This window comes from Manacus candei, unplaced genomic scaffold (assembly GCF_025592945.1).
Source record: "Manacus candei isolate 608988 ecotype Guabito, Panama unplaced genomic scaffold, ASM2559294v1 h1tg000005l, whole genome shotgun sequence".
Lineage (NCBI taxonomy): Eukaryota > Metazoa > Chordata > Aves > Passeriformes > Pipridae > Manacus > Manacus candei.
In genome coordinates, this window is record NW_026138053.1 from 5260628 (window position 1) to 5279105 (window position 18478).

An 18478-nucleotide genomic window follows, 5' to 3' on the forward strand; every position below is an offset into this window, starting at 1 on the left:
GTCTTTCTGATTTGCCTTTCTTCTCTTACTGTGTTCTCCATCCTGCCTGTTTGGACACTCCTTAGGCCTGCCAGTTGACTCTGCTGGAGCTTAGTGAAACACAGGGGGACTGGAAAGGGAAGGGACAGCACTGCTGGCAGAGTTTTTGAAATATCAGCTGGGGGTGGATACAGATTGGAGAAAAGAGGTAAAGTGATGCAGACTGGGAAAGCTGCACATTACCTGTTTGAGGCACTTAAGCTTGGGACATTTAACCTTAAGTGCTGCTGTTGTAGCTTGAATTGGTAGCACTGAAGTGAGGTGGGAATGCTGCAGTGTCTTTGCATGTGCCCAGTTTCTACCTTGTGCTCATGCACACACTGAAAATATTTCTTGCACAAGTCCTTTTCCTATAATTTTTCCCATTTCTCATAGAACCTCTGGCTCCAGAATGCAGCAGCCTTGTGAAGAGCTGATGTAAACAGGGGGAAGGAGTCAGGAGGATAATGGGTATGAATGAGAGCATTTTGAGTCTTGAAGTAAGAGAAGTCTAGGGAAGGGGCTCTGTGTCTGACCAACACTGTGTTGAGTATTGCAGCAGAACTCTGCATCTTTCAGTTACTCCTTCCTTTTGTTGTTGCCCCTTTCTAGTCTTTCTGTGGCCTTAATACAGGGGTATCTGCAGTCTTCTGAGACTCAGAGAATCTCCATTCACTTGGATTCCAGATTACTTTTTTTTGCACTTTCCCTTGTTCCATTTATTGATATTTTAATTTAGTATGTCTCTAAGAGTAATGTAAGCTCAAACCATTGTCTAGAACATGACATTTCCAAAGATTCACGAGGATGTTTTTTGCCTTGGGCAGAAAAATTTGGTCTGAAAAACCATGTCTGCTTTAATAGTGCTGTGAGCCTGTCAATGTGGAGGTTGGCCTCAGCCTGCCAGTTTAGGAAATATTAAAAGTGAACAGTCTGTTCAATATTGCATGATCCATCTTTATATGTATTTAGCATGAAACAATCCCTTTATCTTCCCCCATCTGCCACTCTTCTATCACAAATTATTCTTTGGAGTTTTCTGAAGACTTACTGACTCCCCCAGCCTTTCTCTGAATATGTGTGGGGTTTGAGACTTTTTTTTGTGAGGGAGGAAGGAATCTTTCTTTTTTCTGCTTTTGTACAGCAGCTTCTCTGGCAGATGACAGTGATACTGATAGCTGAACAGATGGGTTTTTGCAGTCTGAAATTCTATCAAAGAGGTTTTCTGTTTAGAGTAATTGTTGAGTTGTTACTGTAGGTGTGAACATAAACAAACGTAATTTAAGCAATTTGGCTAAAATACTTCCTTTTCTCTTGAGTGGATTTTTAAAAGCTTGTTCCTCACCTTTTTGCTCTTGAAACACATATCATAGGCCTGAAGCTTCATCTTCAAATTCTGTTGACTGTCATAGTGTACTTAGAAAGATGCATTTATAGAGTGTCATCTGCACTATGCTTAAGTCCTAAAGTTTTCTGGAATATACACTTAAAATTGCACTCTAGTTTTTTTCGTTCCTGTTGTCTGCACAACAGCAGAAGCATGTTCTGTGCTTTTGGCTCAGACCCTTTGCCTCAGTGTGGCAGTTGCAGTGTGTGCCCTTCATGCAGGTTTGTGCTGAGGTCACAGGCTGTGGAGAGCTCTCCTTGCTCCTCAGTTTTCTCCCACACTCAGGATGGGGCAGGACTTGGCTGTCCTAGTCTATGTTTAGCCTTACATTAGTTTTACCTGTATTCTCTGGGGAGAATATCTTGGTCGTGTTCTTGGTGTCTCACTTACAGATTTTTGATATCTTTAGCCTGGAGAAAAGGAGGCTCAGGGGGGACCTTCCCTGAAAGGATGTTGTGGCCAGGTGAGGGTCGGTCTCTTCTGCCAGGTAACAAGTGACAGGATGAGAGGAAATGGCCTCAAGAGGAGGATTATATTGGCTATTAGGGAAAATTTCTTCATTGAAAGGGTGGTCAGCCATTGGAACAGGCTGCCCAGGGAAGTAATGAAATCACCATCCCTGGAAGTGTTCAAAAGATGTGTTGGTGTGGCACTTGCTGATATAATTTAGAGGTGAACATGGTGCTGCTGGTGCTGCTGGTTAACGGTTGGACTTGATGATCTTACAGCTCTTTTCCAACCTCAACCATTCTATTGGTTGAGGAAATTTATATTATACAACTTGCAGTGATCTTCAGATTTATTGCGTAGCAAAACATGTACTTAAAGTGCCAGACATTTTTTTTGGTATTGTTATGTTTAATAAAACCCAGATGATTCTATCAAAATGAATCTAACCCATCATGTCATGTCACTGGCACACTGCATGGTTGCCAGATAGTCTCTGAATGTAATGGCTGGTCATCTGGTGGTTGTTACATCCTAGCACTAAAAATATTCAGAATTATACTGGCTTGAGTACACTTTTTAGGGGCCTCTTTTATAGTGAACACAGAGCTGTCCATGAAAAGCCTGTATGGAAGATACTCTTGGAGAAGTTAATTGGTACATTTTTGGCCACGGAGGGAAGAAATAAAGTAGTTTGGAGCTATCCTTTCCTGCTATATAACCTTGGATTACATATGATTGGAGCTGTTTTTAAATAGAACCTCTTCCTGCCACTCTGTCTTGTGGGGCCTGTGGTAGTCCCAGCCATGCATGAGCTGGTCCTGTTGGCCACAGTCCTCATGTAGGGGCTCTGAGGAATGTGTGTGGGTAAGATTGACTCAGATCCCTCTGTCCCCAAGTCTGGATCAAAAGAATCCTTAGATTTTGGCCAGCCTGGTGATACCTGACCCCTGCTCTGCAGCTGCTGTGTGATACCTGGCTGAGTGAAATGAAGCACTGCTTGGAATTGACTGACAGGTGCTGGTAGTACTGTTACTCACTGTTTACTCTGAGACTAAGGGCAGAATTTACCCTTTCAATATGGGCACCTTCCAGTGCTGGCTGGCTGTTTTGTGGGAGGGGGAAGGATACAACAGATCCTGATGCTCTGTCTCCTGGAGAACAAGAGAAACTGAGTAAACCCACGGGTGATTTTTGAATTAAATTTTATAATTTATTGGAATTGTCAGAGGCCTGGAATGGTTCTTTCTTCAGTGTTATCTTCTCTTGGGTGAAACTTATTTATTAAATGTTGGGGGTGGGGGTGGGAATGAAAATGTGGTTAGATTTGTAAATAGCTAAGCACAGATGGCCTTTAACTCCGTAATTTATTTGCATTTCCTTCTAATAATTCATGAAGAATTAGAAGACAGAGCTAGTTGATTTTGATATATCCTGATTACTTACTGTTAATATTTACTTAGGGACTGAAAATTAGATCATGCAGTGTACCAGTGACGTGACATGATGGACCAAATTCATTCTGCTAGAATGATTTATTTTTTATTACAGAGTGGCAGATAAAATCAGGTCAAGAGCTTCTTTTTGTAGAGTATCTATGAATTACTATTTTTATACATGGAAAGTATATATAAAATATTGTTCCTCACTCTTCTTTAAAATGTAAGTTGAAATGTAGTAGAGAGCTGCTGCAGCATAAAACCACCTCCATTACAAAAGTAAAAGATGCATATTATTATCCAGAAAATAAGCTTTACGACCCTTTACTGTTTTTTTTCTACAACTAAAATTTTATTATCTTAAAGAACTGACTGCATCCTCTGACTAAACAGAGAATCTTTCTGCTCTTTACTGTCTTCGGTTGGCTTCTAATTTGTCAAAGCTTTTTAAATTCCAGTGGTGTAGTGATAGAGTGTGTGCTGCTGATGTCACTGCTTGCCTTATCAGGATTGTGTTCTTTGTTTCACAGGGAGCTGTGATTGGTATAGACGATGAGGACGACAGCACCTTCACAATAACTGTTGATCAGAAAACCTTCCATTTTCAGGGTGAGCTGAAAGAAGAGATTGTGTTTTTTTTTTCTTATAATAGATTCCACTTGCATTTGATGGATGATTTTAAATGTTTGGCAACAGAACAGCATGAATGAGCACAGTGAGAACATTCTGGATCCAGGGGTGCTGCAGGTTAGGCAGGGATTTGCATCTGCAGTGGATACATATGTGCTAGAAAGAGACTGTAGCTCTGGCAGGATTTAGAGATTAATAATGTAAAGAATAAATCACTCAAGGGGAGGAAGTAATGTGCTTCTGATTATGGGTTTCGCTTACAAAACATTTCTGATCTTCGTTATCAAGATACAATTATGCATTTCTGTATGAAGAGAATCAAGACTGGTCTGAAGGTTGCAATTTGTATCCAAATAGAACTTAATGCTCGCTTACGAGGAGACTAGAGGCAACATTTGGCTTAACGGTGGAGCTTTGCTTCAAGATTTACCAGCTTGCATTCATTTCATCTACATTTCTGTGTCTTGTCTGCCAGTCACCATTTCTCTGCTATTATCCTTTTATTCACATTTCCTAACACCAATGCCATCTGCCACTGCTATGTTTCGTCATTGCATGCTATGGCTCACCGGTAGAAAGGGTAAGGTCCTGTATAATTGTTATGTACTCCTTAAATTATTGTATCTGCAGCAGTAGGGCAAAATATTGTGCTAATATTGACTAGAGAACTTCTGCCTTCTGAATGTTAAAATCCTGGGGAAGTGTGATGAAAATATTTTGCAACTAACATTTGTTAGTCCTTTTTGCTTTTCCTCTAAAATGTAGTGACTAAATCATTTAATTGCTTTGCATGGAGCCGAAAATTGTAAATATCCAAGAGGCACATTTGCATTTAAACAGTCATATTAAATATATATATATATAAATCTAATCAATTCTATAACTTGGGTTGTACTGTATATATTTTTAAATCAGTGCTTTGCAAATGGGAGTTGTCATTAATACTGTTGTTTTTGTGAGACTGTTTCTAATGATAAATATTAATTGTACACCATATTGTCACTGGCTTCTGTATTCCTTGTGCTACAGTTCTTCCTAAATGCTGCTGCTGTCTGGCTTTTCACTGCATTAAGCCTCATAAACATACCTTCATAATGCTGAGCTCACAGTAATACTTCAATCTACTGTTCCCAAGGATAGCTGATAAAATGCAAGCTAATTGCTAATGCAGTAATGGAATGCTGTACTAGTGCAGTCTTTCAGTACTGTGAAGCTAAATACTGCTGAATATTTGAGAACTTGATACAGGTAAATCTAGAAATCTCTCCTCTTTAGTTACTAAGATAGACCTTTTTTAATAGATCTCATTTGTTTTATGCTATATTCTCCTTTGGGTGATCAGATGTCTTAAAACTGATAGTATATGATACAAGTAATGTTCCACTCTCAATAATATTGATAATTTTTGAACACCAGTTTTGTCACATAACATCTTGTGCTTTATAATCTCAATTTCTCTGCATTTCCTAGGATCTATGTATGCTCTTTTAATGTACAGCTAAGATCTTGTACACTGTTTTCTGTATTATGCTTTTTCTGTTAGCATATTATGAAGGTAACGTTGCTGATATCCAGGAAATTGTAATGCTACAAGCAAAGTGTTAACATATGTGGCTTTATTGTAAAAAATGTAAAAAGACAGGTAAGATATTAGTGCTGAGATATTTCAGTGTAAAAAAGCTCAGCAGAACTATATCTGTAGTTCTTACAGCCACTCTAAATGTATTCTCACCTCATGCAACCCTTATGTCATATTTATAGAAAACATTTTTTCATTATATTAAATTAATTCAGTGTTACACAGGCTTATATAGGATAGATTCTGGGAATAATTCAAGAAAACATACAGTATTCCTAACAATTTCTTTCTAAGATTTTTTATACCTGATCCAGATAGAACGTTTCTTCTGCAGGATAGTCATAGCTATAAATACATTCACCCTTTACAAAAGAAGTCTTCTACAAGAGAAGACTGCTGCAGAAATGGCAACTTTTTTAAAGATACAGTCACTTCTTTCTTCCTTACTGCCTCCTTCATTCTCAAAGTCAGCCAGGGATCCAAACAACCTGGAGCCTCCCTGGGAAAAAACCAGAACTTTAAAAAAACACGATTTCAAAGATTTGCAGATCTGTATCTAAGTTAGGGTCCCATCTGCAGTAGAACATTTTTTCTTTCAGGCTCCAAAAGAAAACTGTTTACATTCACTCAGACTTTAAGTACTGATTGGTAAAATTTTGCTGGTAGGCAGTGATAGAATTTGAATTTGGGAAAAGAAGGAAAACCTTAGTACTGGATTAATTGATTATATCTTAATGTGCACATCTGACTTAACACTCTAGAGATGTAAGTAATGAGGTGAAGGGCAAATAAGTCATTTAAAGTGTCTGATCAACTTCTCACATGGATGTTGATCCCATATGTGTATGTGTGTAACTGAATTTTCAAAGTGCTAAATCTCCAGCATCTCCCACTAAGATTTGCCTGTCACTGGATAATGATAAATTTTGAGTCTTGCTCGTGTATAGTTCATATTTTATTGCTGCCTCTGTGAGTCTTCCTCTCTTCTGTTCTCAACTGTGCTTCCTAGTGGCCACCCCTGTACTGAACATTGGTAAAAATTAAGAACTTTTTATTACAAATACAGTGTAAGTTTTGAATGATGACTGGGTACATCCCAAATGGGATCCATATATTTATTACCTGGTTATAAAAGAAAAAAGTGAATTGAATAGATATTGGCAGTAAAACAAACAGCATGTTTTGGTTTTACTGTCAGCTTAACTTTAGCTCTGCCAGAGTGCCCAGCAGATTTTTTTCCCCTTTATGTTATTGTTATGGACAGCTGTATTGATATCTGTACACACTGGAGGGTGAGTGGTGGCAGAATGACCTCAGAAATTTTAAAAGGTATTTAAAAGTTATGTATTTTATCTCCCGATTGGTCCTCCTTTGGTCATGCTATATATCCAGTTTCATGGTTTGCTTGTCAGGCTTCTGAATTAGGCAGATCTCAAAGCATTCCCTTGTTGGTTTGTTCAGTTAGATGCAAAAATCCATTCAAGTTGCTATAAGATATTTGGGATAATGCTCTTAGTTTAATTTACCTTCCTGTCAGAAGCTCTTTCTTGATAATATATTTTTCCTTACTGTAGTACATGTTCCATAACCTTCAAACACTGTGGGGAGTTTGTTTGGTTTTGTTTTTCTTTTAACATCTTCATATCATCACCAGACTATAAGCTCTTTCCATTTGGAAATGCAGCTCTTATCTCCTTCATATCACTTAGCTGTTCCTTCTGCTCACTGGGATGCTTGTGGCTTAAATTCAAGAGTGGGAACATGATGTTCAAGAGAGTCCAGCAAGGTTATTGTTGTATTTCTTCCTGATGTTTGATTTGCTGTCTAACCTGAAGCCATAATAGCTTTTATTTGGACTGAAATCCTACACTAAATGCACACTATGTGCAGAAAAAAGGAATTCAGATTTTTTAACTCCTACCTGAAAAACCCAGCTCTTATTTTTACAGCCTGCAGTACAGTTCCTTGGAAGGCGAATCAGTTTTGTCTCCTGCTTTGTGTAATAAAGGATTGAAAGATTGGAAGCAGTCCAGTGCATTGATCTGAGATTTTGCTTTAGCTTTTGTCTTTCCTTTCCTATGCCTGCCACAAAAGTATCTGAGAAATCAAGCATGAATGTTGCTGTGCAACTTATTCTCCTGTTACATGAAAGCTGTCAGCTGCTAAAGGTAGATTTCACCTTCTTTCCCATCCTTCCCCAGTTTTTAGCTTGATTTATGTCTGCCTACCATCCCAGCTGAGGAAAAAGGGAGATATGCACAGCAAGAGGCCTTAATGTTACAAAAGCAGGGAATTTTTGTTAATGTGGGAGACAGTTATTATTAAGGATATACTGAGGTCCACAAAGGGTTTAGTTGCTGAGCTGTATCAGAATTTGAGATTTTAAGTATTTGTATTAAGTATCAAAATTAATTATAGTGGTTCTATACCTGTGTTTCCCCACTACTTGGGAAAATAGTCAATATTTATAGTCTTCTACAAAACCTTGACATTGTCCACCAAATAGATGACAGGAAACTGGTTGCCCTTGTGGTATGAAGAGACACTTTAGTCTATCACATTACCCAATTTAAATAACGATTCATAAATTGCAACCTTTTCCCAAAAAAGGTTTTGAGAACTTTTTAATCTGATATTAAATGCCTACATTGCAAAAAAATGCCTAGTGAGAGATTTTGGTGTGAAATCCTGGTCTGTGCTGGTTTCCTCAGTGATGTTTAGTGCTGTGACTGCATCGTTTGTCCTAAGCTAATGTTTGCAGGGTCTTTTAGGGTTCTGGTGATGCTGCAACAGTGAATTCCCCTATGCTATGCTCAACTGTGCTTTTATATTGCAGAGGAGGATGAGCAGCTATGCTGAGTAAAGCTTCCAGCCTTCTCTTCATACATGTAACACCAGAGCTGAGCTACCTGTCCTCCTCCTTTTACCTGACCAGGTCTGGGCTGCACAAAGGTCTGGGCTGCACAAAGTTCTGGGCCTCATCTCATCCTCCACTGACTGGCAATACTGCAAAAATAGAGCTTTTGCAGTGATTTTTCTGTCCTTCCCTCTTTCTTCCATCTTCCCCCTTTTTGCTATTGATGTATTACACTGATACTTTGAGCAGTTGGAACTTGTGACCAGAGCACAGAGAGCGGTGCATGGTTGTGCTTTTCCTGCTTCACACAGCTCCTTCTTGCACCTGCAGCATCCTGTATTATAATTGTCTATACTCATCCCTAGAGTTTCCCATTTTTAATGGGACTCTCTGCACTCAGTTGTTGTGGTCATACATAAACACTTCTTGGATTTCCATTTCTTGAGGTTGAAGTTGCAGATTTCAAAATGTATGTTAAACTTCAAAGTAGCAAAGAAATAATACCTTGAAACAGTGTCTGTGTGAGGCATCCATTTGTTTTCTCTTTTCCTTCCTCTGGAAGAAAGAGTATATTTATTGCTTGTTACTTTTGGCATCAGTATGAGTCTGTTATGTGAGTATCTATTGGCAACTATTTTGGAAGGAGAGAAACAGTTAGAAAAGGTCTCACTCTAAGGAAGGGAGGGATACTGAATGGTTAAACACTCATTTCCTTCCGTGTTAACATGACATTCCAAGTAGTAATAAACTTGAGTTTAACCTGTTAAATTGAGAGCTATTTTGTTGGCTAAGAAAATAGCTATATTTTTCTTTTTCTATTTCAATTTTTTTAGTTCAAACCAAAATATGGTTTCTACCTCACATTAGTAGCTTTTGAGCTCTATCAATGTGATCTGCAATGGAAGAAGTTCTTTACTGTGAGGATGGTAGGCACTGGAACATGTTGCCCAGAGAAACTGTGGCTGCCCCATCCCTGGAATGTTCAAGGCCAGGTTGGACAGGGCTCTGAGCAACCTGGGATAGTGGAAGGTGTCCCTGCCCATGGCAGGGGGTTGGAATGATATGATCTTTAAGGTCCCTTCCAACCCAGGCCATTCTGTGGTTCTATGATTGATTTTAAATGCAAACATACCTTAAAAGCCATTTTCACTGAATATACCATATGAAATATTATTTAGTGTTACTATTATTAATATTTAAATATTATTCTCTAGTGAAAAAACAGATACTTTCAGATTGTCCTACGTTGAGAATTGTTTAATTACAAACTTACACATTGTGCATGAATTTCCAGAGAGAACTAATAGCAACTTGACTGTGTATTTCCTTTGTCACACAAAAGGTATGCAAACATACCTTTCCACCCAAAGGTACATTTATGGGTTGATTATAAAGCTTACTAAAAAATCTTTTGAGCTTAGGTAACAGTGAAAGAGCAGTTCAGTTGGTTTCTTGAGATCACAGATTAATCTTACTAATGCATTGTACATGGGAGACCTTTGGATGCTTTTATTTTGGGCAAATCTAATGACATCGTGTCTTGTGGCTGCACAGGAGTCTTCTGTAGGGACAGGGAGATCAGGCCAGTCAGACACCTGCAGAACAAAAGAAGGTTGATTTATATGTGTGGGTGGAGAATGGCATCAGGAGGAGAATAATGATTGTGACAACTCCAAAACTGTGGTATAGAGGAAATAAGGTTCAACTTACTGACAGATGTGGGAGCTGCATGTGTTAGAAGGGTATTTGTAAGCAATGAAATTAGTGTTTTGGTAGGCTTGTATGAAATGCTGCTTCATCTTGCATGTTTTTCTATGGTTTGAAAGCCCTTTCAGTGACTTTAAAAAGCAATTTATTTAGTCATGGAACAGTCCTTTGATGTGTGACTTTTCCACCTCATTGAGCACTACTGATAAAATCTCCCACCAATGAGACTGGTGGCAAAAATCCTATTGATCTCAGTATAGCCAGAATTTCATCTCTATCATCTGGTTATTTGTGTGTAAAGATACTACATTAGTTCTGCATTTGGCTGAGAAAATAGAGGAATTTTGCATACAAATCAGTGGAAGTTTTTTCAGAATGAAGGCTGCATAATTGACTCTATTGACTCTGGGCGTAATAGACTTTTCTTACTGAGTTCTGCCTGTAAGTAGGTCACAGTGAATGAAAATAAAATATGCATTTCATTTTTTGACAGTGTGATGTATTTGTAAGTAATCTAGTGATTTTTTTTTTACTAGTTCTTGAGGTTTTTCTTTCATCCCAATGCCCGTGTAGATGAACACAAAAAAAATAAGCACCAGTATGCTGATTCTGAGGTGATATGTTTTGTGTATTCTGTCTTCCAAGTACTGCTGTGCATGACCTAGAAATGCTGGTGGGAAATGCTGTATCGTGGAGCAGAGTCGTTTAACTTGTTTATATCTAATCTTTGGATGCCATCAAAGCTTAGGCTGGAAAAAGTAATCTGTTTTATGCTGTACTTTAACATTTGGTATACGTTATATAAACACATATAATCTCTACACAACAAAGTAAATATTATAGGAACTCCAAATTACAAAATTTATTCTCTATTTGGGAAATTAATAGAGGCAGAGAGCATTTAACGTAGTTGCATTTCATTTGCCTTCTTATCCTCATAGAATAGAACCTTTTACAATCCCTGCCATATCTGACATTGCAGTTTGGGAAAATCAGAGATAAAGGGCTATTTTGTAAAACAAAAGGGAGTTTTAAAGCACAATTTTTCTGAATTGCAGAAATTCCTCAGTAGAAGCAGTGATTCTTGGTTTTAGTATTTTTTTTCACTCTGTGATTTTCTCTTTGGTCAAATAATTGCTTTTCTTTCTTTGTAACACCTCTAGGAAACAGTTTGGATTTTTTTTTAGTATAAAATGGATGTTAAAATATCTTTTGAATAAGCTCAACCAGACAGATCACAAAAAAAGGCACATCTTTAAAAATATTGTTACCAAACTCACTGTAATGCTATGACATGCTTTTCAAGTGTGTTTCACTGAATTAGTTATAAATAGGACTGTGATCATGTTAAGTACCCCGTGGTTGTCTCTGATGTGCCTGAGATGTCACAGTAAATTATACAGGTGCCTTTCAAAGGATGCACCACAGACGCAGAGGAGTGAGGGGTTAAGCATATGGAACAAACTGTAATCTAGCTCATAAATACTAATTCTATTGAAAAAAAAGTAGAAATAGCTTAACCGACCTAATCACAGTAAATTTGCAATGTTTCAGCCACTAATGATTCCAGTCCCTTGCATATAGCAGTGATTATGCAGCTCTGTGTGGATTTAGCTTGTTCCACATGCAAATGTTCACTGCTAAATTGCAGTAAAAACTGAATTAATAATTCTGGCACTTAAAAAAGAGAAAAGCACAGGTAGTGCTAGTGTCCTCTCAACTGCAGATATAGCATTGCTATTTTTGTGGATAGTTGATGCCCTAGTACAACTTGAATTTCAGCTGACCAGATAATTCTTGCATTAACCCTTGAGACTAAGAACCACAATGAATATTCATGTAGTGCAGTGGGCTCCTTTGTTTAATTTCTAATTAGCATTAAAAACATTAATCACTTATAAACAGCTGAACTAGCACTTATATGTTTTTAAGTGCTAGCTATTTCCTCACATAGATGTCTCAGTGTTTCTTATTTGTCTTTTGTCACACTCTTATTCTAGAGTCAGCCTGGGGAAAAGCAACTTGTTTCTCTCTCTTGCCCCCTGCCCTTCTTTTCTTTCTAAAAATTTTGTGCCAGGAGAGACCAGATATCATTCCTCCATTTTTTAATAAGCACAGATACTAGTGTAATTCTTTGGAGTAGATAATAATTGGCTTATCCTAAATATGTTCTTGTCCCCTACCTGCTGAAGAAAGCCTCCAGCATTTGCAGATGCAGAGTGGATATTTTGTTGTGTGCAGCACTAACTTTTTACCTGAAAATATATTAGAGCTTTTTCTTTGGCCAAAGTTGCCTTCTTTAAATGAAAACCAGCTTGCATATCTAGCTTTCCCTACAGATGGGTGGATAATGATCTCTGACCATTGTGTGTAGATTTTTCCCATAAATTGTTTCTGAGTGTGTTGGCTAATCTCTTTTTTGAATGTCCATTGATTTTTTTTTTCATCAGTGATCTTTTGGCAGCTGTTCAGTTCTAAATTACTTTTACCATTAGGGAGCTTTTACTTGCACCTAATCTCACAGCAGCCATTTTGATTAGATTTAATATAACTTTTCTTGCAGCTCGCTTTACTAAAAACTGCATCCTACTGTTTTCTCCGTGGTTTCTTAAAAGATTCTATGGAGGAGAGCCAGGAGGATCTGCTGTTGATGATAGATGGTCTGAAAGTTAATCCAGTGTTCTGCACAGAGAGTGCTTAAAAGGTTCTGATGCTGTGTGTTTTCTGTGCAGTAAGCAGTCTTCTTGTGGCAGTGTTCCTGGATTTATCGTGGCCTGAGTAGCAGGATTGATGAGATTCATGTTCTCCCTAAGGATTGATCATGCTATGCCAGAGGTTTGCAATGTCTAGTATATGAGGAAAAAATACAGCTTTTCTCCTTCTGCTGAGCCCTGGTAGAAAGAGCTATAAAGGGGTCATTAGAGGAATAGAAGCTTCAAAAATGTAGTTTATTTATGAGCATGGGAAAGTCAGTTCCGTGTTTGAGCCGTAGGGATTGGTTGGTTTGTAGGTCTCCCCTGGTGCTGTGAGGCCTCTCTGTTCTGCTGCGGGTTCAGATACAAGTCATGATGTGATAACCTTTATTAATGGGCTACTGTATATTGAGATTAGTATTTAGCTAATACAGTGACCTCTTTTTGCTGCCAGTATGGAAGATCACAGGAATTCTGCTGCAATACAAGGATTAATTCACTGGTCTGCAGCTTAATTGTTTCTTTTTTAGTTTCAATAATCATGGGAAAAAGCCTTTAACATGAGATTTTTGTATCCTGTGAGTTACTTAGGAGCTCCTTGGTACCCCAGTTCTCCAGTAATATTAAAAAAAAACAAACACAGAAAACCAGAAAAACAAACAGAAAACACAACCAAGAAACCTTACACACACTGAAATATGTTAACCACTGTCATACATCTCAAATACTGATAGATACAGGTAACTATATATGTTATATATGTATTGACTGATAAAAGATGCATCAACTTAATTAATATGTCTGGCAGGACTAAGCAAAGGGGCCTGTTCTTGATTAGCAGAACCAAAGAAGCTAATAAGCATTAAAATTGATTCTAATTGACTTATTCAGTAATTGAAATTAAAGAGTAAGATATACTGTGCAAAAAGAGCAGGGTGTTTGTGTGTGCATGTGTGTACATAATGAGAAAAAAAATTAAAATTGTAATTTGCACATTGTAGGATGTATTTGGGCTAATGCAGTCACTGGGCAAGGTTCACGGGGCCTCTGTCCCTCCCTCCTGTCTGCTTTCACTGCATAATACACTTGTCCTCAGCACCTACTTCAGCTTCTCAATTAAAGTACAGATCACTAGTGGGTAGAACCCCGTAAATTAGAAGTTATCTCTAGTGAGCTTTTGAGAGTATTACAGATGGCAAATCCAGCTTTTTAATACTTGCTGCAGTCCCTGCAGAAAAGTTATTCACCTGCTGTTCTAAGTAGCATTTAATTACTTTAACTTCTTCCTGCAGACTTCCTCTGTGCATCTGAAAGCACTTTGGGAAGCCACTTTCCTTTATGTCTAGTTTTAATTTGTGCAGGTTAATGGTATTGTTACCAGAATACCGGTGGCAATTGATCGTGCTTTACTATTTTAAAAGAACAATAAGTAGGGATTGACTGGGAAAACGTGTATTTTTAGGAAAAAAAAAACCCTAGACAAGTTTCAAACTTTTACTTTTACTTTGTATGTACTGGAAGTTTTGACCCACTGCTTTGTGAGGCCACCTCATTGGTTAGGCTTGGACTAAATTTCTGTATTAAAAAGACATTCTTACCTATCTCTCACATACATTGTCAATTCTTTCCTGATGGTTTTGTTAACTTGGAATAATTAGTGTATATATACTGAAGTAAACACAATGCACTGTGTTTATCTTGATACTGTTTTCTTTGGGGAATGTAGAAAAATCTGCATGTTTTGAAGACCTGTGGTCTCAAACCTGGATAGGTTTGAGCTGCAGATTCCAAAGAATAAAAGCAGTGGAAACATAAGAGTGAGAAAGGGAACATTGAAACAAAGCATTTTGAACTGGAGAGTACATTTCAGTATAACCTAAAAATATTTCCTCTGAACTCCTTAACAAATAAGTCTGATAGGAATCTCAGCCCTCTGATTCATAATAGGGGCTAGCTCACTTAAGCTTTCCTTGCTTTTAACAGGCTTCCTGTTTCTTTTAAATACCATTTGAATGAGGAACTAGAAACAATTGTCAATAACTATTCTAAATCCATATATAGGCCAGTTTGTTTACAGTCTATTTAATGCCTGTGGAATTTTCTCTTCGTTCTTTACCTGGAGTCCACTGACTCTCTGCTCCTGTGTTTTTTAAACATTCTTAGAGCACAGCAAGGAACTCTTTCAAAGTAGTGAAGTGAAGGTGGTGTGTCTGTACAGGAGGTAGGGGTGAAGAAAAGAGGTATCTGGGTAAAAAAAAAGTGATGATAGTCCTTAGTCTGTTTCAATCTGTTCTTCATCTTGCTCCTCCAGCTCCTCTTCTCTTTTGTGCCCCCAGTCCTGTAATCCCCCTTTAATCATCACTTAATATATTGCTTTCTTAATTATCACTGTCTGAAACTGAGAATCATAATACTCTTTTATATATATAATATATGCTGACTTGGGTTCTTAATTAAAACTGTCTGGTGGTCTATTGCAGAAGTATGAAAATGTTCTTTTGTGTGTTGTTAACATATAATTTAGGTTTTATTTGGTTTTAGAGTAGGATTGTCTTGAGTTTAAAAAATGTTTATTATATACTTCAGGTTATTCTTTGTGCTTCATTATTCACACTGGTGATCTGTTAGAGGTGTTTGCCCTGTCTAATGAATCCATACCTGAAAGGCTAACTTATTCCGAGTTAGTGTCCACACTGAAGTAGAATTAATGGATAATCTATTACAGGTTGAACAGCTTCTTGTAAATATGAAAATTCAAAGAGGATTTAATGAATTAAGTGAGGACTGTCTGTGCAAACCCTCTTTGATATTACAGCCAGACAAGAGACAGAGCTGTAACCACTGAAGAATTTGTTGAACACAACAAACTGTGCCCTTGGCAACTTTCCATATTTAGTGTGGACATCAGATCTGTTTGTGTATGGCTTTTAGGATATAAGACTACATATAATTTATATCTTTTTGATACTTTTTCAGCTCGAGATGCAGATGAGAGGGAGAAGTGGATCCATGCTTTAGAGGACACCATTCTCCGCCATACCCTCCAGCTTCAGGCAAGTTTCACTTTCACTTTTGACTTGGTTTACTTTCTTTTTTTCAAAGCAATGAATGGCACAACTGCTAATATCAAACAAGTCCTATATAATATCTGCTTGTTCTATAGCCTGTACCATCAGATACAGTAAAACATCAGTTTGGGTATCTGAGATTAGGTTCAAGTCTGTTACTATTTTCTTGTCTTACTATCATGAGAAGTTAGTATAAGACTTCCCTTTATTAACTCATAATATATACAGTTAGCATTAACTCATATTTTTTTAGGATTTATATTTGTAATAAGGTTCCAGACTTAGTGTTATACATGTAGTTTGGAGTTTTTGAGTAAAACTGGGAATTAGTCCTTTTTGGGTCGAGCCTGTTGTGTGCTTGTACATCACCTAATTTTGAAATTAAAATGAGACAGCAGCACTGAACCTCTCTGGATGACAAGAGTGGTAAATAAATAGCTTGTGTTTGAATCCAACTGTGTAAGCTGAATATCAGTAGTTTTCTGGTCCTAAGGACAGATGAGTTGCAATGGGGATGGTTCTTAACACTAGTTATCTAGTTGTACATGTTGGACTAGATGATCCTTGTGGGTCACTTCCAGCTCAGGATATTCTATGATTCTATGATCTAAGATCAGTTTCTGGAAATGTTCCAGACCTGGACATGTCTATAGGACTTGCTAAACATTTATTTTTGCCCTGGGGAGAAACCCACACTCTCATGAAAGAGATTTTCTCATACTTGGTTTGTACCACAAAGGTGTCTGATGACAGTGTAGGAATCTTAAAGCAGGTATGCACTATTTGTGTTGAATAAAGGTTTGGGGTGCTTTTGGAATACGGCAAGAGAATTAGATCTCTTAACATTTGACCCTGCGTGAAGAAATACATAGTAAAATGCCCTAATATCACATAAAGAAAAGATAGATTTAGATGACATTTGCCCAGTGTAAAGAGTTGGAACAAACCTGAATTTGTCCTGTCCAACTTTAAGCACTTGTGCAGTCCCAGTCAACTTGCCTGTTAAAGAGTGGCTTTCCACCTTTTTTGATTTATAAAAGACCACTATAAATTTTCTACTGGATAGCAGATCCCTGGGTAAGAATTCCTGTTTGACAATCAGCTTTGTATCCCTAGTAACGTGCCATGGGTATTTTACAAGTAATCTCTCCATCTGGACACAGTAGCTGACCAGGGACTGAAGAACCCCAGACTGCAGTGGGTGTGAGGAGAGAGATTATCTAGGGAACAACATGTGGAGGTAGAAGAGCTGAGCCCCTTCCCAAGGGATGCCTCTTTCCCTGTCCTTAGTTTAGAAAGTGAATACCACATGAGTGGTTTAGGGTCTAAAATGAAGTAAAAGGAATCTGTGCCATTTCCTCCACCAGAAGATTTTTTTATGGCTTGGAGGTACAGAGCACAGGAATGAAACACCAGAGTATAGATTGGTTTTATCAAAATGTACACTTCTATGCTCTCTAGAAATGGTGAGTGTAGTTTTACTGGCAGAAATAGATTTCATGATTGTAACTAATAATGGAACTGTTTCCCATTACATAACTGTTGACACTCCTTGAGTTTTTCAAATGAGTAAAGCATATTTAGATAAAAAAGCCTAAGGCAGTAATTTATCTAGTAATGTTCGAGGGAATAATTAGAAGTTCAGAACTGCTTACTAAGAAACATCTCCTCCTCTCTCGTAAATATGTTTACCATTGAATGTGGTATGTTGTGGGCCACTGCTGTGCGCTCACCACTCGTTTTCATGAACCTTCCTCATCGGTCACGTACCATTTCTGTTTCTGAGGCCCTTGTTTGTGTAGTAGCTGGAACAGCGTTCAGTTACACCCCCACTCGGGAACTTCCAAGGTTTGCCATCTCCACAGATGGCTGAGCAGGCACTGATTTAAGAATGAAATACATCCTTGCCAAACCTCATTCTTTTACTGGTTAGGGAGAGGGGTCTCCATTGCTGTGGGAGGTACCGGTGGGACGTGCAGGCGGAGCGCACAGGGGACGAAGTTTCGGGGGGTGGCTGCTGGGCCGAGCGCAGGGCAAACCCAGGCACAGCCCCCGCAGTGTCTCCACGGCCGGCGTGGCCCTGCTGCGCTCTACCAGCGGCCGCTGCCCCTCCCTCCCTCCCTCCCTTTGCTCCGCGGGGCCGGGCCGCCCCCTCGCCAATCTCCGGCCGCCTTGTTCGTGACGCGCGGCGGGGCCGCGGCCGGGGGGTCCTGCCCTTCCCTTCCCTGCCCTTCGCATCCCGCCCCTTCCCGGCCCGCTGGAGGCGGCACGGCGGGGCCCGGCGGGCGGGCGGCCCCGCTCCTGTGCTCGGCTCCGCTCCCCGCGCGTTGCCCACCGAGGGATGGCCGGTGTGAGTAGGGGCGGCCGGGCACGGGCGCGGGCACGGGCACGGGCGGAGGCGGGTGCCGGGGCTGCGGGAGCCCCCCGGGGCACACCCTGCTCGGGGCAGCCCCTCGGCGCCTCTCGGGCGGGCGAACGCCCGCCCCTCTGGCCGCGGCGGCTCCAGGAACGGGCGGCGGGACCGGGAGCGCGGAGCCCCCGGGATGGCGGGACCGGGAGCAGCGAGCGCCGGCGGGTCCCGTGCGCCCGCAGGGATGCTCCCAGCCGGATACAGGAGCCCCGTGTACACAAACACGCCTTGCCCTCAATAGCG

The 18478-nt window shown here is 39.4% G+C and overlaps 1 protein-coding gene across 4 annotated transcripts in view; it reads left to right on the plus strand.

The window, feature by feature from the left end:
- OSBPL9 (oxysterol binding protein like 9) overlaps window positions 1-18478 on the plus strand; it is a 59998-nt gene that overhangs the window by 9861 nt on the left and 31659 nt on the right. For 3 of the 4 annotated variants that reach the window (XM_051799544.1, XM_051799561.1, XM_051799552.1), the window contains exons 3-4: window positions 3822-3900; window positions 15734-15810. In XM_051799544.1, coding sequence (XP_051655504.1) covers window positions 3822-3900; window positions 15734-15810 — 156 coding nt within the window. Of the gene's footprint in view, window positions 1-3821; window positions 3901-15733; window positions 15811-18056; window positions 18176-18478 lie in introns of those variants that run through there. The other variant, XM_051799578.1, reaches the window with a different exon arrangement.